Source organism: Chenopodium quinoa, unplaced genomic scaffold (assembly GCF_001683475.1).
Source record: "Chenopodium quinoa cultivar QQ74 unplaced genomic scaffold, ASM168347v1, whole genome shotgun sequence".
NCBI classification, from domain to species: Eukaryota; Viridiplantae; Streptophyta; class Magnoliopsida; order Caryophyllales; family Amaranthaceae; genus Chenopodium; species Chenopodium quinoa.
The window spans coordinates 82,228-108,370 of NW_018742890.1; the positions used below are offsets into that span (position 1 = coordinate 82,228).

At 36.2% G+C, this 26,143-nt stretch overlaps 1 protein-coding gene, 2 long non-coding RNA genes and 2 pseudogenes across 4 annotated transcripts; 1 reads left to right on the forward strand and 4 right to left on the reverse strand.

The window, feature by feature from the left end:
* Positions 1-5,992: 5,992 nt before the first annotated feature.
* LOC110726884 lies at positions 5,993-9,217 on the forward strand. Its single transcript, XR_002512418.1, has 2 exons — positions 5,993-7,711; positions 7,848-9,217. It is a non-coding gene; the product is annotated as an uncharacterized LOC110726884 (long non-coding RNA).
* A 483-nt stretch (positions 9,218-9,700) lies between these two features.
* On the reverse strand, positions 9,701-10,519 carry LOC110726886. Its single transcript, XR_002512419.1, has 2 exons — positions 10,268-10,519; positions 9,701-10,190 (listed from the first exon to the last, which is right to left on the reverse strand). It is a non-coding gene; the product is annotated as an uncharacterized LOC110726886 (long non-coding RNA).
* A 348-nt stretch (positions 10,520-10,867) lies between these two features.
* On the reverse strand, positions 10,868-12,923 carry LOC110726883 (annotated as a pseudogene).
* A 1,176-nt stretch (positions 12,924-14,099) lies between these two features.
* On the reverse strand, positions 14,100-19,697 carry LOC110726887. 2 transcript variants are annotated; one of them, XM_021906403.1, is made up of 4 exons: positions 18,883-19,697; positions 17,286-18,461; positions 15,603-16,634; positions 14,100-15,102 (listed from the first exon to the last, which is right to left on the reverse strand). In XM_021906403.1, the coding sequence occupies exons 1-4, from the start codon at positions 18,892-18,894 to the stop codon at positions 14,206-14,208; spliced, it is 3,117 nt and encodes a 1,038-aa protein (XP_021762095.1). In that variant the 5' UTR covers positions 18,895-19,697; the 3' UTR covers positions 14,100-14,205. The 2 variants fall into 2 exon arrangements, with proteins under 2 accessions (XP_021762095.1, XP_021762094.1); XM_021906402.1 differs by having other exon boundaries at positions 14,100-15,273.
* A 306-nt stretch (positions 19,698-20,003) lies between these two features.
* Positions 20,004-22,966, reverse strand: LOC110726946 (annotated as a pseudogene).
* Between the last annotated feature and the right edge of the window lie 3,177 nt (positions 22,967-26,143).

The window sequence follows — 26,143 nt, forward strand, 5'->3', positions numbered from 1 at the left end:
TCAACAACAGGGTACTTTCAACTTTCGGGTGTTTTGTGTCTACACAACTTCCATCGCAAATTTGCTTAAGTGTCACTGCAAGTTTCGGTTCTCTTAATTAGTATTAACTTGCACACTCTGTCCTTCCCGAGGGTTTTGGTTCAGTTGGCAACTCTTGGTCCAGAACAAGGTTTCGGAAATAACGTTTTTGTTGTCCAGGCTCCAAGGTAATTGGTATGATGCAAGGCTACTCTGGTTTAGTCATTCACTTCGTGTTTCCTCTTTTGGTAAGTGGCATACCTAGTATGTGGATTTGTTAGGGTGTGTCGGCTCAGTCTCGAAGCAGAAGGTTTCTCTTTTGTTGCTTTTATGTTTAGCTAGGTGTGTTTGGTTGTTTTTAATTTCTTTTTTTAGCTCTGTTAGGTTGTAATTTGTTTTTTATTTATGAAGTGTTCTTTGTCAAAAAAAAAAAAAACAATAATATCCACTTAGTAGATGAAAAGTACATGGAAAAATCTTATTCCTAGGAATTTATACTTGCTACTGTTGCTAATTTTAGCAACATGTAACGCTGTAATAGGACAAATCATCGCTGTCGTAGCAACTTCCAAATGGAAAACCCTCACCAAGTTTTGGAAATTACTGTTAAGTTAACTCATCTTAACTATTGAGTGGTTAAGAATCAACGGTACGATCCTTCCATTCAATTTTTTTTACTTTCTCTCTGCTGGGTGAACTAAGACCATTGCTCGCAGTGAGGAGAAAAAAAACCTCTCAATCTCTCTCTACCCACTTTCTCACTCTTCCCATCCAATTGACCAATTCCTCTCATGAGAGGTTTTTTTTACCACACCAATGCTTAAAAAAAACTCCTCATCACTCTTCCTACACTATTTTCTATACCCCACTGCACCATAATACACATCACTTTATTTATTTTCTTTATAATTATGCTAATATAATTATGTATTAGAAATTGAGAAATTAGTGAATATAGGAGATTTTTTTGGATTTGAAAGTATATCAAAAAATATGAAAATGGATGTTTATTTATAGAGAAAATTTTTTTATGACCGTTGGTGATATTTTTTTTTTAAAGTTTAAACGGTAATATTACCGTTTGAAATAATATTGCCGTTGCAAAAATGAGAAAAAATCTCATTGGTCCCTTTTCCTGGCAGGGACGCGTGTCGCCAGCAAATTGGCCAGCCTGACGCGCGCCCTGCCAGGCTTCCAGTAGAGTTTAAATTATTTTTTTTAAACAACAAAAATTAAAAAAAGGGAAAAATGCTGATGCAGTGGAGCCCATGCCTTTTACTGTTCATCATCAAGTTCCTCTCAATAGTTGCGCGGAAACAAAAGCTCTCAACTTTGGGGATTTTTCCTCTCACTGATGTAAAGCTTGGTTTTTTCTTTTACACTCTTATTTCCACTCGTGAGGGGTTTTTCCCTCACTGGTGGAAGTGCTCTAACGGGAAAGAGAAGAAAAAAAAAAGCAAGCAAACAGCCAAATGAAACACTTCTCTGAGTTCTCTCTCTTCGATAAAATCGGCCCGTTCACTGCCTTTTGCTAGCCATTGTTGCCGCACGTCCGCCCTCCACTACTCCAATCTCTAGCCACCGCACTCCAGCTAAATTATTTTCATATTTTCATACTTAAATATGATTTTCAAGTTTTTAATATCTTATTATGTATGAGTTGTTGGGTTGATTTTAAGCTTAAATTAGTTATTTATAGTATTTAATCTATCAAATTTGTGTGTATGTTGTTTGAAATTGATGATTTTTTGTTTAATTTATCAAATTAGGGAGTTAGGGTTTCTGATTTTTTTAGGAATTGATAATATTGATTTTCTGAATTTTTTTTTCTTTGAAATTAATTGGAGTGTTTTATTTCAAAGTAACAGAAAAGACCTTTAATATGGCTGAATGGATCAGTGCCCGACATTCAGCGGTGTTGTGATCGATGTTGAACATACTTTGTGCAGGTCAGATTTGTTAAGAAAAAGAAATATACATTTTATTTTCCTCATCAAATAGAAGAGATGGATGAAAATGGTATTGCAGTTTGTAATATACATTTAGAACACCGAAAAGGAACAGAAGTTATAAAAATGAGTTGTAAAATGATGGATAGGGAGGAGGCATTGCTAAGAATGAAAGACAAAAATGTAAACGACTTCCGTCGTTAGTTGGTTTCCTGTAAAACAAAGGGATATTGTGTGTGGGTCATTATATTGGGCTTTGATTAAGGGATTGGGTTGTGGGACAAACACAAAGTAATTTATGGAGATTAGATGATATGGGAAAAATCATTACCGCTGGGCCAATTTTAATGCAATTGGCTAGAGAAATTGCCAAGAGTCTTATTGAATGCCATCAACAACAACAAAAACCATTGGGTTTTGCTTGTAGTAAGCTATATGTCCAGAATACTTTTTTCATGCTCTTTGACGTTTTTCTTTAAATTTTTTTTTTCTTTTTATATAAAGATCAAATCTTTAAGCAAATGGAATTAAAACTATTTTATGTTTTAGTTGTAGCCCTTGTAGGTGATGTAGCTGAAATTGATAAAGATTTGAGAGAATTTGGTGCTTTCATTAACTTGGTTACAACTGGTTATGATATCCAGAGCCGTTTTTGACATTTTAGAGGCTCAGGGCAAAATGATATTTAAACAAATCATTTATTTATATAATTGTTAAAAATTCATGTAATTTGTTAATTCGTAAATAATTTTATATAATTTGTTAAATACTTTCTCTCCTTTTTTAATTGCACCATTTGGACAATCTCATTCACACTTCTCTTTTGATCTTCTTTTGTGATTTATTTATTAGAAAAAAAATTGGAAATTGGTTTTCACCACCAACTAATGAATTCATCCAAGAATTCGTTAGTAGGGCCCACCACTGTTTCCGTCCTCTCCTTTCTTATTTACTACCTTGTATCTTTCATAGCTGAAACCTAAGTCAGTAAAAATCCTTTTAAAATTGTCGATTATCAGTACACCAACAATAGGACCATCTGCCATATATCTCTTAATTATCCATTTCTCAACTTTTCTTGTCTCCTCCTCAGTCATTTTAAGTGTAATTGGATCCCTCTCACAGTAAATAAAATCCCACTTCTTCAAAAAAAACTCTTTGTTTGCATCTCCAATTCTTGTTTGACCCATCTTCATTGTAAAATTTGTCTAAAGGGATTCCTTTAATTTTAGCATGTCGGAAAACAAAAAGGTACTTTAACTGAATATTCTTTCTTCCAGCCAGGGGTTATGTTATCCTTTACATAATCCATAGCCTTGTGCACAGATAATCTTGGAAAGTGGAGAAATGCTAGCTGTTTCTTTCTTTGGCCATCGCATGTAAAATTGAGGTAAACTCTCTGCTTTATCAGCATATAAAATGGATATTTGCACACATTCTCTTGATCCTCATCATCTTCAATCATCTCTAAATTCATAATGTGGAATACAGTAAATTGGCAATGACAGGAAATTAAATACGAAGTACCTATCATACTTCGTATATTTATCAATTTAGGATAGGTTAAGGAATTTAATTAAAATAGCATACTTTTAACTGTTGGTCTTCGATATGATCTCCTCTGAAATAAATAACGAAAATTGTAGGGATCGGAAGCAGAGCCGTTTTTGACATTTTGGAGGCTCAGGGAAAAATGATAATTAAAAAAATCAGGAAAAATGATAATTAAAAAAATCATTAATTTATATAATTGTTAAATAGTCATGTAATTTGTTAATTCGTAAATAATTTTATATAATTTGTTAAATATTTTCTCTCTTTTTTTAATTGCACCATTTGGACATTTTCATTCACACTTTTTCTTGATCTTCTTTTGTGATTTATCCGTTAGAAAAAAAAATATAATTAAATATCATATTTTTATATTTACTTGAATAAATAAATAGTAATCATCAATAAATAATAACCAATCAATAATCCATAAGTATATATTTCAATAACTATATACTTAATGACACTAAAAAACTTCGTGTTGATTCTTGGTGAGATAATGCACCCTTCTTTTTTTTGCTTTTTTTGTCATTCTCGTATAGAAAATATTTGTGTAAAATAGAAATGTATATACTGATAATTAGTAAAAGGTAAGTCTAATATAAAAAAGTAATTAAAAATATAACCGCAATAAGTCGAACTTTAGGTGATTTTTCAATATTAAGTCAACTTTAATGAATTAAAAATAAGTATAACATTGATGTCTATATTCCATAAATAATTTAAGTACTAGATTTACTTGTGACCGATCAAACAAGTCATCAATTGACTTATACTATAATTAATTCTCAATTAAATAAGAATTGACTTAATTAAAAACAAAATATATCTTAATATTAATTTTAAATATAAAAATTATTTTTAATTTTAACTATAATAAATAATTTTTTAAAAAGATTGGGGTGTCGGGTTTGGTGTGGAGGGATGGGTGGTCATAGGTTCGTGCCGACTAGGGTGGGTGGGAGTTGTGTGGGTTCGATCGATCGGCTAGGTTAGGGCTAGGTGAGAGTTTGCCACATAATTGTGGTTAGAGAGTAAGGGTTGGGGTTTGGGTTGGAGTTCGCCAAATAAGAGGGGTTCGAGAGTTAGAATTAGGGTTTGGGTGGGTGTTCGCTGGACTGGTTGGGTGATAGGCTAAAGTCGTATTAGCTAATCAAAAGTAATTCCTAAAACCACTAACTAAAATAGATAGGGAAGTAGGGTCGAATCCACAGGGAAACAAGTCTTTCTATTCCTAATCAATTAATATAATCTAAATTATCAAGTAACCAAATTGTTTTTAATGAGAATTAAACTAATGGAAAATAATTAAACTAAGGGAGGAGATCAATAATAAAAGGCCTAGGGTATAGGTTCACCAATAAATAATATTCCAGGGTAAAACACAACAATCAATTACCAATGCATCAATTGATCAGATTATAAAGGGCTTTCGCTACGTATTACAATCACAGAATTAATCTACCGGTATTAAATCGCATCTCTCAAATCTTGACTTAACCATTTATAAATTAACCTGCCTATTGAAACTAAGCCTAAACATCAATTCTCATCTCTCGAATCTCGAATCAATATTGCATAACTCATATAATTAAACCAGGCCTAATCTAATTGCATAGCATTAAATCAATCAATAGGAAATCAATCAAGCATTGACAATCAACAATAATAAAATACCCCTTCATATTATTTATGGATCCCCATAACCCTAGAATTAAACTACTCACACATAATTAAATCTAAACTAATCAAAGCAATTAAGCAAGACATAATTAATATAAGCAATAAAATTACTGAAAATAAAAAGGAAGAAATCGTTACCAAAATAAGTGGAAATGATGAATTGTATAAATCTCAAGAGTGTAGGGAGAGAAAGTAAGAGTATTAACAAAAGCTTAAACTAAATTCAAAAATTAAGTAAAGAGTGTAAAAAACGTCTTTAACTTCCTAAAACAAAACATATTTATACTTAGGCTAAAAAGATAAAACAAGTTAAATCATTAAACTCCTCAGAAACACGTGCCCGGTCGGGCGCGACTCAGGGCGAAGGCTTCCTTTTCTTCTATATGTCTCGCCCGGCCGGGCGCGCCTCAGGGCGAGGGCTTGCCCGGTCGGGCGAGTGTTCGGGCAAATTGAACCTTTTCATTTGTGGGCTATTTCTCTTGGCCCAATTCCGAATTTCCTCTTGGATCTCGAATACTTGGTCCATTGCCTCGATCTCTTCTACGCCGGGACCTTAATCACCGATTTGATGACTCCAACCGGTCTTGTGTTATGAAATACGGTTATAATTCTCCAATGCTCGTAGTGGCTTATCATAAGTCCGGGAAAATTCTCCAAATCTGCAATTTCCTATAAAATAGTACGAAAACTACGAAAACACTAGAAAACGCATATTAGTAATAAAAGTGACTCCGTAGAGCCAATAATACTCCTAAAAATGACCAAGGGACGGGGGTAAATCACTATATAAAACGAACATATCATTGGGACACTCGGGTGTAAAGTCAAAATGTATCTAATAAAAGGAACAGATAGAGTATTAGAGTAACTCCAATGGTAAGCTAATTAGCAAATTAGTTTTTTTGGCCACATAAGATTTTAAAGCTAATTTTTTTGTAGCTAATTTGCGCCCTGGCTACTAGCTTGTGGTGTTTTCCAGAGAGAAGAAGAATGGATTTTGGAGTAAGTGCAATTATTCTATGGTTTTGTCTCACTCTCTTTGTAGTATGGGTGACTGGTGGGAACATTGTTTTGGTAATTTTGGAGAGGATATGGTGAGTTTAATTACCATGTGTTGGGCTATGTGAGGCACAAGGAACAAATGGATGATTAAGGGTGAAAATTCGAATGTTGAGCAAATTGTTGCCTATGCTTTGAAGATTAAAGGTGGGAAAGTTGAATAACATGGGGAATGGAGGGGTGGAAAGAGTGTCTCTGTGGGCAGGTCTCCTCCGGCATTTGGTGTGGTTAAAATTATTGTTGATGCTGGTGTTTTGGGGGAGGTGGGGACGGTGTTGGGTGCAATCTGCAGGAATAGTGAGGGGGTGGTGCTTTGGGGAGCTACAGTGTAGTGGAGTGAAAAATGAGAGACTAAGATTGCAGAGGTGAAAGCGGTATTTTGGGGCATGAAGATTGCGAGACACAAGGGTATGAGCTGCATTGGGATCGAGAGTGATAATATGGTGGTGATTGAGGCAATGAAGAAGCGTTTGTATGGCTCCAGTTCCTTTCATCTGATTATAAAGGATATTCTAGATTTTTTTTTTCGTCTAATTTTACTAGTGATTCATGGTCTTTTGTAAAGCAATGGGGTAATAATGTAGCACACAAATTAACTTACTTTCAATCATGGGAGTTTGGCCAATGGGTGTGAAGTGATGTAATACCTCATCGCATTTTGGAAATTTCTTCGGTTGATCTAGATGGGTTTTTTTTCAAAAAAAAAAAAAAAGTATTAAAATTGTCACTTACAAAGTTATTCACTAATAATTTTCTGTTTTACACAGATCACTAACTAACTCATACAATTAACTAACTCATACATATCTACACTTGCTAGTCTGCAACTGTATTTATAATAAAATGTAGGTGACCGTCAGCTAATGTTAAAACCGCAAAGGTAACACTACCTATACGATTGCATAGTTCACACTTCACATGACACAATTAATTTGCCATAATGGCCACGACAAAAGAGTCATCCTAACCACATTTTTTTTAGGAAAACTCATCCTAACCACATTTAAGACATGATAACTTGTAATTGACTTATGTTACCATACTTTCCTTTCGTTTGTTGTAAACTCAGTTTAATTAATGTAATTTCAGCCGTTTTCAAAATTTAAAAAAAAAAAAAAAACTTACAAACAAATTATACAAGCTTTGGTGTGTGAAGATAGTATTTGAGAAATGGAAGTGTAAAGATAAACTAATACTTACTCTAAACCCTTAAAAGGTCTGCCCAACCCCTTAATTGGACGATCGTATAAAGACTCAACCCATTTATTTATTAGACGGATCTAACCCATTAATAACTGTGGCGGGTCATGGATCATGGCTTTTAATAGGGATCCAAGGCGTCCAACCCATTGAATTGCTCTATTGAAGCGCATTCAACGTTCTCCACTGAAGCGCAATTGCCGTTCTCCGTTGAATCTAGTTCTTGTATCCCCATTGAAGCAGCTTCTGAGGTAAGTTGTTTGTATTTGTTATCATCATATCAAATATCCCTAAAATTATGAGATAATTGAATCAAATATCCCTAAAATTATGAGATAATTGAATCAAATTTGGCTGCTAATGTATTGCACAACACTTTAATGTTAGCATTCAACTATGAAATCAGAGCTCTTTTCCCTAGGGCTGCCGCCCCTCCTGCCCTTCCTCAGGGACGAGCCTGATGATATCGATCGTAACATAAGGTTGTTTAAGGCATTGTTTCAAATTTCGCATTGGAATAATGTTGAAGGAGTATTGTAAGTAACCATCTTTACCCTATTTAGAATTGAGTTTTAATTAGTTGGAGATAAAAATGATTATGTAATTCTTTGCTTGGAATTCATTTAGAATTCAAAATTTCAAATGGCTCTATAATTTTGGATATTCTTGCTTTGAATTTTCATATTTGATGGTTTTGATACAAATTTCATGTTTATTTAATTGTTCTTAACCACAGCCTACAACTGTTTGATATAATCAAGAATTATAAAGTTGATGAGGATAATTATATAATCAAGAAGTTTGTATTGAATCTGTAGAATTTGATATAGTTTTGCTAAATTTTTCATATCATTTTCTCTTAAGCATTTCTCCAACCATCAATAATTTTGCTTACATAATTTTTTTAACCACAACCTACAACCGTCCTTTATTTTTGTTGGGCAAAATCATTATTGGTTTGAGAAATGCTTATAAAGAGAAAATGATATGAAAAATTTAGCAAAAGGTAATAACTTCCAATAAAATAATACCTCATCAATATCAAACACCAAATAATCACCTAAAAAATTGTTGAAAATGAAAATCCAAGTGAAAGGGGGAATTACTCTTGAAAAATTAAAGTTTCATCCCTGTTCCTAAATTGAAGAACAGACGCAGCCCAAGTATGAGAAGAGCTACCTGGAAAGAAGTGTTTGGTCTCCTCCTGAACTCGGGCGAGTTGAGCTTGAACTCACTCACTCACCTCCATATTCTTCTCGATCTCCTCCTCTTTCACCCTGAAAATCAACAAAGCAGAGCATTTTCAAATCTTACATTTCTGTTTGTATATCACCCCCTCCTTTCACTATCTCCCTCCTTCCTTCCATCCCTCACCGATTTTACCCTTCTCTTCTTCTTCCTCTTTATGCATTTCCAAGCTGTACTCCACTCTCTTTCCCTCCATCAACGCCCTCCTCTCTGCCCTTTTGCTCCTTAAATCTTAGTTCAAACATTATAGGAAGCCTTGTGTTATTTCCTCATGATTCTCACTGGTTTCTTTCACTCACTTCTTCAACTACATCACTATCTTTCCCTCTTCTCTCATCTCCCCCACCCCCCTCTTTCTCTATCACCACCACTCTTATCCATTACATCCACTCCTAAGGAATAAGAGTTCCAAAATTCAACTCCCCAAGAGTCAACAAACAAAGGGTTGTCCTGTTCCTTGTTTAGCACACCACATCACCAAGCAAAGAATCCCCAAGGTGGTTTTTTACCAAAAAAAATAAGATTTAAAAGGTGGGTTATATGCAAAATTCCAAACACAATCATTTATACATCATGCATATGAAATCATAAACCAAAGCATCAGATCACCAAGAAAGGAATCGATGAAATCATCAACTGAAGAGTGAAGAGATACAATCATGCAGCAATTTTGTATTTTATAAAGATAGTATGTAAAATTGTCGACCTTCCAAACCGAATCAATATTTAAATCGACCTTATAAACAAACCACAACGGACAAAAAAGATAACGAAACAACAGAAACATCCTTAAAATGGAAATGGTTAAAGGTACTGGAGAATTTCAATTGGAGAAGAAAATCATGGAAGAAGAAACTGCTGCGATTGTAATTGCACTGATATTGTGTCAATGGATCATGGATGTATCGTGCAATCTTATGTCCTAGATTCCAAGGTGTTTTGGTTTGAAATATCTATAGGACTTTGCATTAACTTTAAATACAAGTACAAAGTACGACCAAATTTTGTCAATTATAACCCGTAAAAGTACCCATTTTGCAGTTTAAACCATTGATTGTAAATTACAACAACAGCAAAAAAAAAAAAAAAAAAAAAAAAAAAAAAAAAAACGGCCACCCATTCATACACAATTACAGGAGATGTGGTCTCCCGGCAACATCCTAATCTTTTGTGCACATTATAATGAGTAACCATCTGTGCAACAACTGCAATTTCGCGTAAAAACCCTAATTTAGTGTCCTCATTATCACTATTCTGCAGCTTTACCAATACAACTCTCCCCTTCCAAAAGCCCTTGCACAGATAAAAGCAGCTACTAACAAAAATCCGATCATGTTCCACAATCATGTTGTTATCAACTGAGAAGTACCGGACAGGGTTGGCCTTACCATCAAACAAGGAAATACTTTCTTCTAGTACTTGTGCTCCATTTCGTATAAAATTTTAATCACTCCCTTGGAAAATTTTGTATTTGTCTGTTCTCTGCATCAACCAGTTGAATTATCAGATATCATCTGGTCCAATCATTAAAAAAAGTAAATGAATATGGAGTTTCATACCCTTTGATCCTGTGGTTTCTTTCTTCTCTGATTGCATAGTTGTCTGTCTTAATTAATACATTGGTTCAAGAAATATACCGCGGCAAGACACAGAACAAGAGACCATGATAGAGTAAATGATCAGACCAAGTCTTTACACTACTTAGGAAATCAACTGAAAAAAACTAAATATATAATGAAGATTTCAGATACATCCACAAGTTAAAGGACATCCAAGACATAAATGAAAATGAAATATCTATCGTACCTTTTCAACCAAGTCATCGCGGGAAAATTATGATTGACTTCGGATTTTAAGATATCTCCTTCCTGTAGGAAACATCCAAGTCGAAAGAAACATCCAATTTCTATCTCATCACTCTGTAGAAATGAGAAATGTGGACATGACAAATCAAATTAGATGAGATTTAGTTCAAGCCAACCATCATAATTCACAAGGCAATGACGTTATTCAGAACCAAGTCCTTAGTCTACTGGAATATAGTAATGGATTTAACAGGACAGTCAATAATCTTATAAAAATCATTTTACAGTTCTTTATTTGTTTGTTTTTATTTTAATCCGCTGATTGAAATAAAAAGCTGGTATATGTAATAATTATTGAATGTGTTATTTTTGTATGAGCTATCGGGTGTTGTAAATTATCTTTCAGCCTCAACTAATGAAAGCAAATAAGATACTTGGTTTAAAAGAGTTTTCATTCCGATTCAAATTCAAAAACATAAATATGAATTCTGTGTGGAAAATAGTTTATGCCTCTCTTTCATTTTGGGGCTATTTATTGGCACTTATATTATTACCATCCATTCATATTAGTTCAGTCATTATCCAAATCTATTAAACCTTGTATTCTTTAAGCTTAGCAAACTTTGTGCATTTAGCTATAAATGCACTTGTTTGAGGGCAGCAACAACAAGGCAAAAATCTTGTCAACAAATAATGAAAACACCACAACTTTGAGTCTATTGAATAACATAATACATTTAATGAGTTATGAGTATGAAGCCCTTCATGAATAAATTTAAGTTAATCTCTCATGGAGATGGAGATAAAGATCCAACATTGTACAAGACACACTATTTTGTCAATAAGTGTTAAGAATCATAAGCAAATTTCTAAATAACATAGAGGAAGAAGTATAGGTTAATAACAAGAAGGAGATGAAAGCAATAACAAGGGAATTTGGGGAGTAGTAAAGGCAAAAGCTACCTCTGTATGATAATAGAAATTGAAATTACCAAGGATCCGAAGGTGGTGCAAACGAGACAATTCTGTGTAGGAGACTCAGCTCATGGTTTAAGCAAAAAATATACTTCGTATAAGGAGTATCAACGTATCCCAAAACTTTGCAAAATTTTTACCATATGGAAGATTGTATATACAGTTTTTATTAGACAAACTAATTAAAAGTTAACTGATTCAAGAAAATTAGATCAATCAAATACAAAGCAGCATGATGAACAAGACATGTCTCAACAACTACGGAACATCTCAAATTCATAAATGTCAGATCAGGATAAAAGCACTCGTCTTGAAAGTCATACCTGAGAAGTACTTGTACTAGGGATAGATTCATGGGATCTAATGATGTTGTTGAGCTCAATTGCAATCTCCACCATGGTTGGCCTAGAATTTAGAAGACTATTTGTGCATCTGAGTGCAAGCTCTATAGATGCCCTCAGTTCAGTGGTTGGCACTCTATTTTTGTTTTTGTTTTGCTGTCAACTAAATTAGCCTCTTTGTTCTTTCCTGTTAACAGCACAAGAATAAGCACGCCAAATGAATACACATCTTCTGTACACTCTGCCGGTGCTTTGCAATTATGATGATTGAAGTTGGACAATTTAGCAGTGTTGTCTTGATCCAAAAAAACATTATTAAGCTCCAAAGATCCATGGATGATGGGCTTGGGAAAAGCTGTGTGAAGATAGGAAACAACATCTGATATCTCCCATGCAATTCTTAGCCTATCCTTCCACTCTAATTAAGGGGGGTAGTTTGCGGTGGTTTTCATCTTGAAGTAAAATACGGTCTTCTAGAGTTTCGGCTGCCACCCACTCATAAACAAGTATAGGAAGTTTAGTCTCAAGGCAACACCCTAGCAATTTATGAACATTATTATGAGTAACCATCTTTGTGGCAACCACAATTTCACGGAAACTCCTGATCTCGGCTAAAGAAGTTGACAGCCTTACCAAAACAGCTTTCCCCTCCCAAGTACCTCGGTAACAGTACTGGAAAACCTGATCAAATTCCACATTCATGTTGTTGAGCTCATGGACTGAGAAGAAGCGAATAGTGTGTACATTACCATGAAACAAGGAAAAGCTTTCTTTATGAACCAATGCTCTATTTTGCATAAAATATTCTTCACTTCCATGGAATATTGTAGTACGACATGATGCCACATAAGCAATGGCGACACGTGACGGGATTGCATGCCTTGCCATAGAGTTGTAATAATATATACTTGTACAATTTTAGAGGCGCACACAATGCGTGCACGACTACCCCCTCCAAATTTACTTACACATTTCTTTATACTTCGTAAAGTTATCTATATACTTATTTGCTTAAATGACATATTGACATAATCTATTACTTGAGAGTGAGGAATAGCTCAAGTGGTTAGAGTTCTCCTTCCGATGCCAAATGATCCTGGGATCGATTCTCATCACTCGCCCTTGTGTGGCTCTCTAAACACTAAACATAATCTATTACTCTATACTTTATGTTATAATTAGTTGTGTATTTGTGTTATACTTGTGTGAAAAGTCAATCACTCATCACATTACACCACAAAAAACTACAGTCTAACATCTATCAAAATTAGAAAATAAAAAATAAAAAGTCTAACATAAGTACATAACTACCGGGAGAAGAGATGGTACCTTACAAAATATATGAAGCACTTAAAAATGGAAATTATTTTTTTAAGGTTAGACTTAAGTAAATTTTAATACTACGTATTTTAATAGTAATAATAAATTATTTGAAGAGGGTAAAATAATCCATTTAAAATTTCCCAACCAAAACACCTATTCTCTTTATAATATAAAGATATGGAGTACTATAAAGCTTAAAGCTGAACGAGGATAAAGCAAGCATATGATAAAAGTCATAATTACATATTCAGGGGATGTAATCATGTTCTTAAGCTCTGTTAGTTGCAACCTCCACCATTGTTGGCCTATAGTCTGCTTCTAATGCGATGCACCTGAGTGCAAGATGTGCAGATGCTCTCAGCTGGAGGTCCTCAGAACTTGCCACTCCGTTTCTAGTAATTGCAGGATCTACAATCTCATTGACACGGTTGTTTTTTATGCTTTTCTGTACACGAGAATTTATATTAAAAGTAAAGTTGTAGTTGTCACGTTCTTCCCCTATGATTGATAAGCCTCTTTCCTGTCAAGAGCAAATAAAGAAGCATACCAAACGAATACACATCCGTACTCTTAGCTACTTTATTACTTTTAAAATATTCAGGATCAATATAGCCAAAATTCCCTCTTACGTCACCTTGTTCAACAAATTCTTAACCCTGGGGAATAGATATAGAAAGACTAAAGTCACCTAATTTGGCAGCATATTGTTGGTCCAAGAACACATTAGAAGGTTTCAAGTCCATGTGATGCTTCCGGCGTTATTTTTGTAATTGATAGTTCTCATTGATTTAATGTCCTTTCCTAGAAAAGAAAAAATAAATTAGGAATAAAATGCAACACCTTCCAAAATTTAATCCAGGTTTATAATAAACTTCTGAAAATGTGCAGAATGTATATACTAGTACTAAAGGCTGAATGTGACAAATAATGAAGAGATTGAATAAATAGTACAAACTTATAGGCACTCTTCTAATTGATAAAAATCTTTATTCAACTACAACTTAAAGCATTGATCAACACAAACATAAAGCATGAGAAATTGGAGTAGATGAACTAAGAAGTAAAGCAACCCCGTAGTCGAGAGAAACTGTTTGGAAGATCAGAGGATCTGATTTTCTCAAGTTCAGTAGCAACATCCACCATGGTTGGCCTTTTGTCTCTTTTGGTTGTGCACCTGAGGGCAAGTTTTATAGATGCAGTCATTTCAGTGGTGTACATTCCGGTCTCAGCGATTGCAGGATCTACAATCTTACTAACGCACATCTTTCTGACTTTTTCAGTTACCCAGTCAACTAACTTTGTCGACCTGATGTGTCCCTCTGCCGAGCTAAAATCAGCAGACTTCCCTGTCAAGAGCACTAGAAAAAGGATGCCAAATGAATAGACATCTGTACACTCGCCCACTTCTCTGTTTTCATAATATTCAGGTTCCATATAAAAGCTATTATTAATTGTATTTTGCACAAAGTTTTTACCCTCAGGAATAGAAACAGAAGAGCTAAAGTTGGACAATTTGACAGCATTGTCCTGGTCCAAGAAAACACTACAAGGTCTCAATAACCCGTGGATGATAGGCCTGCGGAAAGATTTGTGAAGATGAGAAACAACCTGAGATAATTCCAGTGCAATTCTTAGCCTGTCATTCCACTCCAATGGCAGATGTTTGTTTTGGTAATCATCTTTGAATAATATACGATTTTCAAGAGTTTTGTCAGCTTCCATACACTCATAAACAAGAACAGGAACTTTAGTCTCAAGGCAACATCCTAGTAGTTTATGGACATTATTATGAGTAGCTACTTGTGTAGCAATCACAACTTCATGCAGAAGGCTCAGTCGGATATTGTCAGAGAGCGCAAGGCTCTCCATGTCAAACAATCTTCTTGGCAGCTTTATCCAAACAACTCTTCCCACCCAAGAACCTTGATACCATTTAAAGACACCATCCTCCTGAAAAACACTATAATATTCAATATTCATGTCATTAAGCTCATTAACTGAGAAGTAACGGATTGGGTTGGCTCTATCATGAAACAAGGAAATGTTTATTTCTAGTAACAATGCTTCATATTGCATAAAATATTCTTTGCTTCCACGAAAACTCCTGTATATGTCCTTTTCCTGCAACATAAAATGAAATTAACAAAAACAATTATATCACCCTACTCCGTATGGAGGTTTTTATAGTAGAACTAAAAACAAAGGATGACAAACAAATTTCATAGGAATGTCGTAAATTCTAATTAAAATCATTGCCTCTGTTGGAAGATTGTAGGAACTGTTATTAGGAAATTTATATAAAATAAAAATAAATTATGAAATTAAAACCCTGAGAGATGATTATTAAGGATAATTCCTTGATTAAAGTATCAAACAAAAAGCAGCAAGATCAACAGATATGCTTTAATGATGAAAGAGGATACAAGCACCCCTTGTCTTAAAAGTCATACCTGAAAGCTTATTGCACAAGGGATAGACTCATGAGAACAAATCATGCATTTGAGCTCAGTTGCAACATCAGCCATAGTTGGCCTACAGTCTGCCAGACTTGTTGTGCACCTGAGTGCAAGATCTATAGATGCCCTCAATTCAATGGTTGTCACTTCATTTATATTGATTGCAGGATCTATAATCTCACTAATGCGCTCCATTCTGACTGCTTTGATTACCCAGTGAATTAGATTAGTCGATTTTTGCTGTGTTGTGGTAGTAGACGGAAAAGAAGCATTATCCTTGCCTGTTAAGAGTACAAGTAAAAGCAAGCCAAAAGAATACACATCTGCACACTCTGCCACTGAGTAACCTTCAAAATATTCAGGAATCATCAAACCACTGATAGTCTCTATTCTATGATCTTTTACCCCAAATTCATCACCCTCAACATTACAAATATAATGATTAAAATTGGACAGTTTGACAGAGCCATCTTGGTCCAAAAAAATATTTTCAGGCTTCAAGTTTCCATGGATGATGGGCCGAGGACCTGTGTGAAAATAGGAAACAGTATGTGATATCTCCCATGCTATCCTTAGCCTGTCCTTCCACGCTAATGGTGGCAACATTTTCTGGTTCTCATCTTTGGATGAAATACGATCCTCAAGAGTCTCAGCAGCCACCCACTCATAAACAAGAACCGGAAATTTGGTCTCAAGGCAACACCCTAGTAATTTTTGGACATTATTATGAGTAGCAGTCTGAATAGCCACCAATATTTCACGCCAAATTCTCAATTGAGTCTCACTGGAGTCAATGGTCACTGCATTTTGCAGCTTTACCAAAACAGATCTTCCTTCCCAAGAACCTTGGTACCAATATCGAAATATCTGATCGTATTCCACGTTCATGGTGTTAAGCTCATGAACTGAGAAGAAACGGATAGGGACCCTATCATGAAACAAGGAAAAGCTTTCTGGAAGCACCAATGCTTTAGACTGCATAAAATTTTCTTCACTTCCATTGAAAATTCTGTGTACATTGCTTCCCTGCAACAACCAATGAAATTAACAAACTCTAATTGTCATACCAATTGTTTCATATATTTAGGTACAGTATATTGTAATTAGATGTTTGTGCACGACACTTCCTCAAAACTTCCGCAACACTTGCTTACTCTTTTTATTTTATATATGTGTGTGTGTGTGTGTCTGTCTTGGATATGACAGATAAAAAAGAACTTACAATTTTTTAGGTTAAACTTTGGATAAATCAAACATAATTGACAGTTATTTAATTGTACTCATACTTGCATTATGAAAAGGCTTCATCAAGGAGACAATATTGTAATTAACTGTTTGTGCACAACACTTCCTCAATTAAAGGTAAGATGGAGTAGTACATAAAGATTTCACAAAAATATGGAAGACATAGATCATAGATGCCTCTTTAAAAGCAAAGATTAACAAATTTACAAGAATGCGCAGATAGATATTTATGTTCCTTGGCAATTAGTATACAGTATACTGACCAAAGACAAATACCACCTCTGTATTGACCAAAATTACAAAGGATCCGTAGTCTGAGGTATCAATTATCATATGAGATACATCATTGCAGTAAAAATATAACAAAGGGGATGGTTTTTTTTTTGGTAAAAACTCAATAAGAATAAAAGGCTTTATTCTAAAAAGTTGTACCTTAAAAGTACTGGTGGAAGGGATAGATTCAGGGGATGTTATCATGCTCTTGAGCTCAATTGCAACCTCCACCATTGTTGGCCTAGAATATGCTTCTTTTACTACACACGAGAGTGCAAGGTGTATAGATGCTCTCAACTGGAGCTCTTCAATGCCTGTCACTCCATTTCTAGTAATTGCAGAATCTACAATCTCACTTATGCACTTGTTCTTTATACCTTCCTGCACCCATTCCTTTAATCCAATGGAGTTATGAGTTTTGTTACTAACTTCTTTCGCAGTCAAGAGCATAAGAAAAAGCATACCAAATGAATAAACATCTATACTCTCTGCCACATGAGAATTGTTTGAAAATTCAGGTGCCATATAGCCCGAAGTCCCATGTATTAAATTAAGTTTCACAAATTCTTCACCCTCAGGAATAGAAACAGAGCTACCAAAGTTATACAATTTGGCAATGTTGTTGTCTAAAAACACTGTTTTAGGCGTCAGGTGTGTGTGGATGATAGGCCTCGGAAAAGCAGTGTGAAGATAGGCAATAGCATGAGATATTTCCCAAGCAATCCTTAGCCTATCCTTCCATTCTAACGGTTGTTTGTTTTGGTTCTTGTTTATGAGTAAGATACGATCTTCAAGAGTTTCATCTTCTATATACTCATAAACAAGAACAGGAAGTTCAGTTTCGAGGCAACATCCTAGTAGCTTATGAACATTACTGTGCGTACCCATCTGTGAACCAACCACAATTTCACGCAAGAGCTCCAATAATTCCTCCTCCTCCTCCTTCTCCTCAGGCGGTGGGAATAGCATCAGCTGATGAACATTACCCTGAGAACCCCTCATTCGAAACTCAATTGTATGCCACTCTACCTTATGATCATTACCATGCGTACCCGTCAGTGAACCAAGCACTTCACGGAAGTATTCCGACGATACCTTCTCAGGCAAATTTTCTAGCAATTTTACCAGTACTGCTCTCCCCTCCCAAGAGCCTTGGTACATGCTATCATGTTTACATTCATATTCCACGTTCATGTGATTGAGCTCATCAGTTGAGAAGTAGCGGATTGGATTTGTTTTTCCATGAAACAAGGATATGCTTTTTTCTAATACCCAAGCTCCATTTTTTATTAAATTTTTTTCGCTTCCCTGAAAAATCCAATATTTGTCCCCTCTCTGCATCAAAAATGTCAGTTTTAATTATTGAATGCATATAATTAAAATCTTATGACATAACGCCTATTACAGACTGAGTAATACAATCTGCAGCTTATAATTTAGAACAATAATTCAGCTCTAGAAAACTAGAAATTAATCCCAGCACATGGGGGACAATTTCTAATGCTATAATTGTTGTTGGCAATTAAGTAAATGCATCTATTTTAACAAAAAAAAAAATGTATAGATCTTAGCCTGTGAGACTTTTTTATGTACATAGGAAAAGAAAAGCATTAATCTGACTTAATAAGATTTTTTTTCATTATAAAAAAAAAAAAAAAAAGAAAAAAGGGTAAAGAAGAAGAATGGGTAGGCCATTTTCAGCTAATCAATACTTAGAATATTTTGAAGTAGAGACTAGAGAGTAATATTTACATACCTTTAGATACATCTGTGATTACTATTGCCAACTAGAACTCCTTCTATCACCGATGTTTCACAGGACTATCTTATCTCGTAAGCTCGATTTTATTTAACTAAAAATCATCTATAACATCAGAGATTGGAAAAATGAGTACCGATTCAGTGATGTGGCCTTCTGCAAGTATTTGTTAGATTATATATCCATGATTTAGAAAAATAGCTTCCACACCACTGAAAGAAACATTCAATTTTGTAATTATATTTTCAGAAATATAAAATCCAAGTTAGGTGAAAAGTTAATAATCAGGCAATCAGCACAATTGACTTCAAGTCAACCATCAGTCCATGACAGGTCTATGTTGACATGTTTGGAATCTTTCAATTTTATGTATTCTGCAATTAATTGAAGCAACTTCTATCATCAACATTCCTCTAATACAATAGGAAACTTCAGAGAATTGAAAATATACACTAAAAGTAAAGAAAAATAGTTCCTGTTCAATGATGTCGCCTTCTGCTATTTTTGTTTGACCACATGAAGACCTGCTGCTCAATCAAACATGAGAATTGATAGACATTTGATTTTCTCAAGAGTGAGAAATCAATGGTGGAGCAACACCCGTAAAACACTCAGTCATCACAAGTCTACATCTACTGCTAGCTTTTACAAAGTGATAATGCATGAAAATGTTCAAAAGCAAAAGCAGGGGAAAAGGAAGAGCTTTTTTCAATTTTTCTCAGGAAATTTGGTTTTTAAACACAAATACAACACACGTCTTTGAGGATAAAAGTGATTAAAAGGTTCATACTTCTACAGTCCCTTTTTAAGGGGAATTTCTTTCATTCAGATGAAATTTTCTGAGCTGATATACTCTTACTTTTTTACAGGATAAGTTAAACATTACATCATATGCGAGTAGGATAATAAGCACAGGGACATGTCTACTGACTTACCATTTCACAAGTGATCGATAAAAAAATTATCTTTTCATTAAAGTTTTGCAAGAAACTTGTAATAAACAGATCTGCATAATACAACTCTGTCAACAATATGAACACCAAACAGAAAAATGAGACAACAATGAACCAAAGGCATTGCTGTAACAAAGAGCAAGAGAAAGGTTAAAGTGTGGACATTCACACAACACTTCTGGTGGTAGGGACATATTTAGAGGACCTGAGCATGTTGTAAAGCTCGATAGCAACATCCACCATGGTTGGCCTTCTGCATTCTTCAACTGATGTGCACCGAAGTGCAAGCTCTATAGATGCACTCAATTCAGTGGTTGATACTTCATTTATAGTAATTACAGGATCTACAATCTCAGTCCATTTATAGTAATTATAGTAATGTGCTTATTCCTATATTTTTCGGTCTCCCAGTCCATTATGCTTGTCGACTTGGCATTTTCTCCAATGCTAGTAGATGAAAAGGTAGCATCTTTTCTAGTCAAGAGCACAAGAAAAAGCACACCAAATGAATATACATCTGTAAACTCTGTGAAATTTCTATGTTTTCGACATTCAGGTGCCCCATAATCCCTGGTCTCTTTAACAATATCATCAACCACAAAATTTTGACCCTCGGGAATAGAAACAGAAAGACTGAAGTTGGACAGTATGGCAGTATTGTCCTGGTTCTAGAAAACACTGCGAGGTTCCAAGCACCCGTGGATGATAGGCCTTGGAAAAGCTGAATGAAAATATGAAAGAACATAGGAGATTTCCCAAGCAATCCGTGGCCTGTCCTTCCACTCTAATAGAGGTAGCTTGCTTTGGTTCTTATTTTTGAGTAATATACGATCTTCAAGAGTTTCAGCAGCCACCCACTCATAAATAAGTACTGGAAATTTAGTCTCAAGGCAACATCCTAGTAGTTTATGGACATTATTATGAGTTGATATCTGTGTAGCAACCACAATTTCACGAGAACGCCTCAACAAGATCTTATTAGAAGAGATTAGACTGTCAAGTACACTTTCAGGTAGGTGAGGTAGCTTAACCAAAACAGCTCTCCCTTCCCAAGAACCTTGGTACCAGTTCAATTATTATGCCAGAACTCCACGTTCATGTTGTTGAGCTCATCAGCTGAGAAGTAGCGGATAGAGTCAACTTTACCATAAAACAAGGAAATGCTTTCTTCAAGAACCAATGCTTCATCCTGTATAAAATTTTCTTTGCTCCCTAGGAAATACCTGTATATTTCCCCTCCCTTCAACAATAACTAAAATTAACATACTCTATATCAAGTTATACCATCAGACCATCACCCTTTTTTTATTTATTTATTATTATGTAGTTAATTTCATCTATCCTAGTTTTTCTTGATTCTATGGAATTCTCTCATCCTAGAATATTAAAAAGATTGAACACAGATACAGGGGACATGCATTTATTGAAACAAGATGACATATATTCTTTATAACTAAGCATTCTGAGATTAAAAGTTTTAAGTGAAAAAATTGAAGGGGCAAAGCACTTTGACAAAATAGTTGACAACTCTCTGATCTTAATAGCATTACGATACAGTTATAATACGGAGTAGTTCAGTAATGCATTATCCTGTATAACAATTGAACTTTGGATTACTTTTTTTTGTGAACTGCTAAACGTCGCTCACAATTTACCAAGGATCGCTCCCATTTTGACATGAAAGGACAATATTACCTTTTCTATAACTTGGACTATATAGGCTCCACTATGACACTTATGGGCATTGTAATATTATTCCCGAGCACATTCGATCCACCACACGCGGTTAAAAAAAATTCCCGAGCCCGTCACATCCAACCCCATGACATCTAAACCAAAATTCCCGAGCCCACCCCCAAAAATCCGACTTGTTTTTAAAAAATTTTTATTAAACTTTAGCGACGAGTTTAGGACGATGGACGACAACGACGATCGTACATCGGAGGCATCATAAGAGGATTCTGTAAGTCCTCGAACTTTTTTTTTTTAATTTTTGAAATGAAAACATCCGTCTAAAATATCCGGATCCACCAAGGTAGATCCGGAAATTATGGGCGGATGTCCAATTTTTGGGTTTTTTTTTTTTTTTTTTTTGTATTGATTAATTAATCAATTTTTTTTTAAACCAATTAATCAAATTTATTAATGTAATCTTTGTATTATTATTATAATTTTTGTTGTGATTATTATTATTTTTGTGATGATTTGAGTAATTAATATTAGTATTATTAGTTAATATTAGTTAATGTTGTGATATTAGTTAATATTAGTTATGTTGTGATATTAGTTAATATTAGTAAATGTTGTGATATTAGTTAATATTAGTTAATATTAATGTTAGTTAATATTAGTTATGTTGTGATATTGTTAATATTAGTTAATGTTGTGATATTAGTTAATGTTAGTGTTAGTTAATATTAGTTAATGTTGTGATATTAGTTAATATTAGTTAATATTGTGATATTAGTTAATGTGATAATATTAGTTAATGTTGTGATATTAGTTAATGTTGGAGAATTTTGTGTGTTTTCTTTTATTTTTATAGGATTTGGAGTTTAAAGATGGTGATGATGGTGTGAATTATAGTGTGAATTTTGTAACGGACATGTTATTTCCAACATTTGATGATGCAGGTAAATGGGAGGATGCTGTTTCCATAAATCTGGGATATATTTTGGTTAAATTGTCTTACAACAAAACTAGAGATGGTCGACCGTACCGATATTTGAGATGTGATCAGGGACGGAAGAGCCAGCCGAGAGATTTTGAGAACACAATACGAAAGGACACAAAAACCAAAACTAATGTGTCCTTTCTGCATCAAGATATATTATGAATTCATCAAAGATAGTTGGAAGATCCGTGCAAAAAATGATGCAACTGGGACCCATAACCATCCAACGATTGTGTATCAAGAAGGTCATCGTAAAATTAGTGGCTTGAGCCCGGATGCAAAAAAGGTTGTGCGTGACATGACAAAGTCCAAGGTTGCACCGTGTAACATCATGGCAACTATTGCAGAGCAATTTCCTGATCATCATCCAAACATCAGACACATTTACAATTGCCGGAATGACTTGAGAACGGAGATGTCGGAAGGCAGAGGAGTTGTTCAACAATTTCTTCATTTGGCGAGATAGAGTCAGTATATTTACTGGGTCATGGCCGATGACCTCGGCGCTCTACAATATGCATTTATGGTGCACCCAACCACGGTCAACATACTACGCACATACCCACATGTAATCGGTATGGATTCGACATACAAGACCAACTGATACAGGATGCCAGTCTTTGAGATCGTAGGTGTAACACCGACAAATCAGAATTTCCTCGTTGGTTATGTGTTCATGCGCAACGAGTGCACGGCAAGCTATCGGTGGGTGTTGCAGAGATTAAGGGAGTTGATTGGGTATGATAAAGAACCATCAATATTTTTGTCAGACCGTGAGCTTGGCCTCTATGCGGCATTGAGAGAAATGTTTCCAGGGACGTCGCATTTACATTAACAAAGATGTGGAGGCTAGGGTGACTGATATGTTCAAAAATAAGAAGATCGGTGCGAGTTTTAAAAATGGCAAATGGAAACGTATCATGGATGCTACAATTGAGGCGGATTATAATGTTGTTGTAGATACAATGAAAGCTCGGTGGGCAAGTTATCCGGTAGTGATTACTTAAGTTGAGAGAACATGGCTTTGTCATAAAATCAAATTTGTGACATTTTGGACAAACCAAGCTCTTCACTTTGGTAACACAAGTAATTGTAGATCGAGTTGAGAGCCAACATTCGGCAGTGAAGACGTGGTTTGAAACATCAACAGGTTCGTTGTTATAATGTTGTAGTTGTTGTCTTTACTTCGTTTTAGTAATTTTAATTAAAAATCATAATGTTTTTTTATAATCTGAATCAACGACAGGTCCTTTGGTTACCGTATGGGCCCGAGTACATTGTCATATTGGTAATCAGATCATTGCAATTCGTAATGGTCTGGAGGCATCAATATCGAAAATTGGTGAGAAGTACAGACAATTGCCACTGTCACGTATAAATGGCAAAGTGTCTCAACATTGTTTGAAAATTCTCGATGATGAGACGAGAAGGATGAGGGAGTTAAGTTCCCAGGTGTATAAGTGTTGTGGATGTGCAATGCGTGTGACCCATGGTTTACCTTGTGCTTGCCAGATACATGATTTGCTAGTTGCACAGTCTGCTAATATATCAGGAAAATTCATCCATTCTGGAAGACCTTGGTTATTGGTGATGGTGTTGATATACCTGTGTTCATTAACGATTCAACCGAGGAAGCTGCACATTTTCGTTCCCTGGTTGATGAGTTTATTGGTAGTGATCCTGTTATACTTCAAAATGTATCTCGCATCATTGAAGAGGAGCTACATCCGGATCATACAAACCTTAAAGAACCACATGTAAACCACAATGTTCGAGGTTAGCAAAGGAACAATGATACCAGGCGTGATCCTTGTTATTTCGAACATGTAAACCGTCGAAACACTCAACGTGGTACACAACAAACAGGTACGACCTCAAGTAAGTCATGAAATTACACGCCTATTTTGAATTACACGTATTTCATCTTGTAGCGCACTAATAAATGACCATTAATTTTGATTAGGGTAAAAATACCCTAGCCACGTGGCCCAATCAGAGAGTGCCACGTGTCAGTCCCAGAGAGGGCAAGTGGGATCCAATCCCAGGCTGACACGTGGCACATCCTTACTGGTGGGGATACAGTTCCCCAACCCTATAAATAGAGTTAAATACCTCATTTATTGGGCATTCAGAAATTCAAACACAAAAACACAAAAGCCAAACAAGCATTTATTCTCTCTGAATCAGAGAGAAAACCATTTTTTATCCCGCACTATTCACTTCGAACGAATTCTAATTTGATCGTCGGAGGCGGAACTCCATCCAACCGGAGTTTCGTTGTTTTGCAGGTACACAGCCGGTCAACAAGCCAGTCTCAAAATTGTAACTCTCCCGCAGGACACAGAAAAACCCCGAAACATTTGGCGCCGTCTGTGGGGAGAGTACTTCCAAGATGACTTCCGACTATGTACCGCCTGCTGATGGCAAACGGCCTATGGTCGAAGCCGAGGTCCACACGGACCCAAGCAGTGGTGACGATAATGATGTCGACACCTATATGGCCCCAGACGGGTCATTCAGGTCGCGACACACCCGTTCTCAAGAAATAAGGGAACGGGGATTGGATGCAGTCCATGACCCCCCAGCCGGCCAGCCTGCTAGGGTACCCCAGGCGGCGGAGGGCTCAGCCCCCGTCACCCGAGACGAGCTCATGAAATTCATGACTAGTTTCAAGGGGGAGCTCACGGACATCATCAAAAGGTCTACTTGCTCCAACAGGGGTCACGCGGCCAAGAAGCCTTCTCCCTCAAAGAGGGGGCAGGCGGCAAAGAAAGCTTCTCCCTCCGGGAAGAAGCAAGTAAAAGACCGGGTGCCTACTCCGCACCCTAAGCCGAAGGGGGCGGATGGGCCCCAAATTGATCTTTCAAGACTCCGTTTCCCTGAATCAGGGCAACGGAAAGCCATCCGGCAAGTACAGCCGGATGGGTCCAAGAAGACTTACTCCGACGCCCGGATTTTAATCCAGGAAAGGAGAAGTCAGCAGCTGTCTGGGTCGGCTTCCATGTCGACCTTCCCCGACAGCTTCCGTAATACTTCAATGAAGCATTCGGAAACAAACAGAGGAAGTCAGTCGCTCGGAGTGTCCGCGCGCACTGGCCCTCAAGTGATCCAGCCGGCATTGTATGCGCCCCAGCCGCCATACATGCCCTATGGATCCCCATACATGCAGCCGTGTCTCTTCGGAGGTCAGGCGGCACCCATCCAGTCAGCCGACTGGCAGCTCCGGCTGCTCAACCTGGGTGAGCAGCCGTCAGCCTTCTCTCGAGAAATAGCCGAGGCGGCTCAGCCGGCCAAGGTTAAGAATGTGTTGGTAGGTACCTTCGACGGTACCACCAACCCGGAAGACCACCTCATGGCATACACCAACCTCATGTACTTGCAGGGGTTGGACGATGCCGTTTGGTGCAAGTGCTTCCCGGCTACCCTCAAGGGCATAGCCCAGAGGTGGTTTGGCAACCTCCTAGCCGGGTGCATCAACAACTTCAGAACGTTGGCGTATCTCTTTACGTCCAACTTCTCCATGAACATTCCCGCCAAGAAAACTAGCCTCGATCTAGGGGCAGTACAACAGGGGGAAAAGGAAGGACTTTGGTACTACGTCAGGCGGTTCAATCTGACCCGAATTCTGATA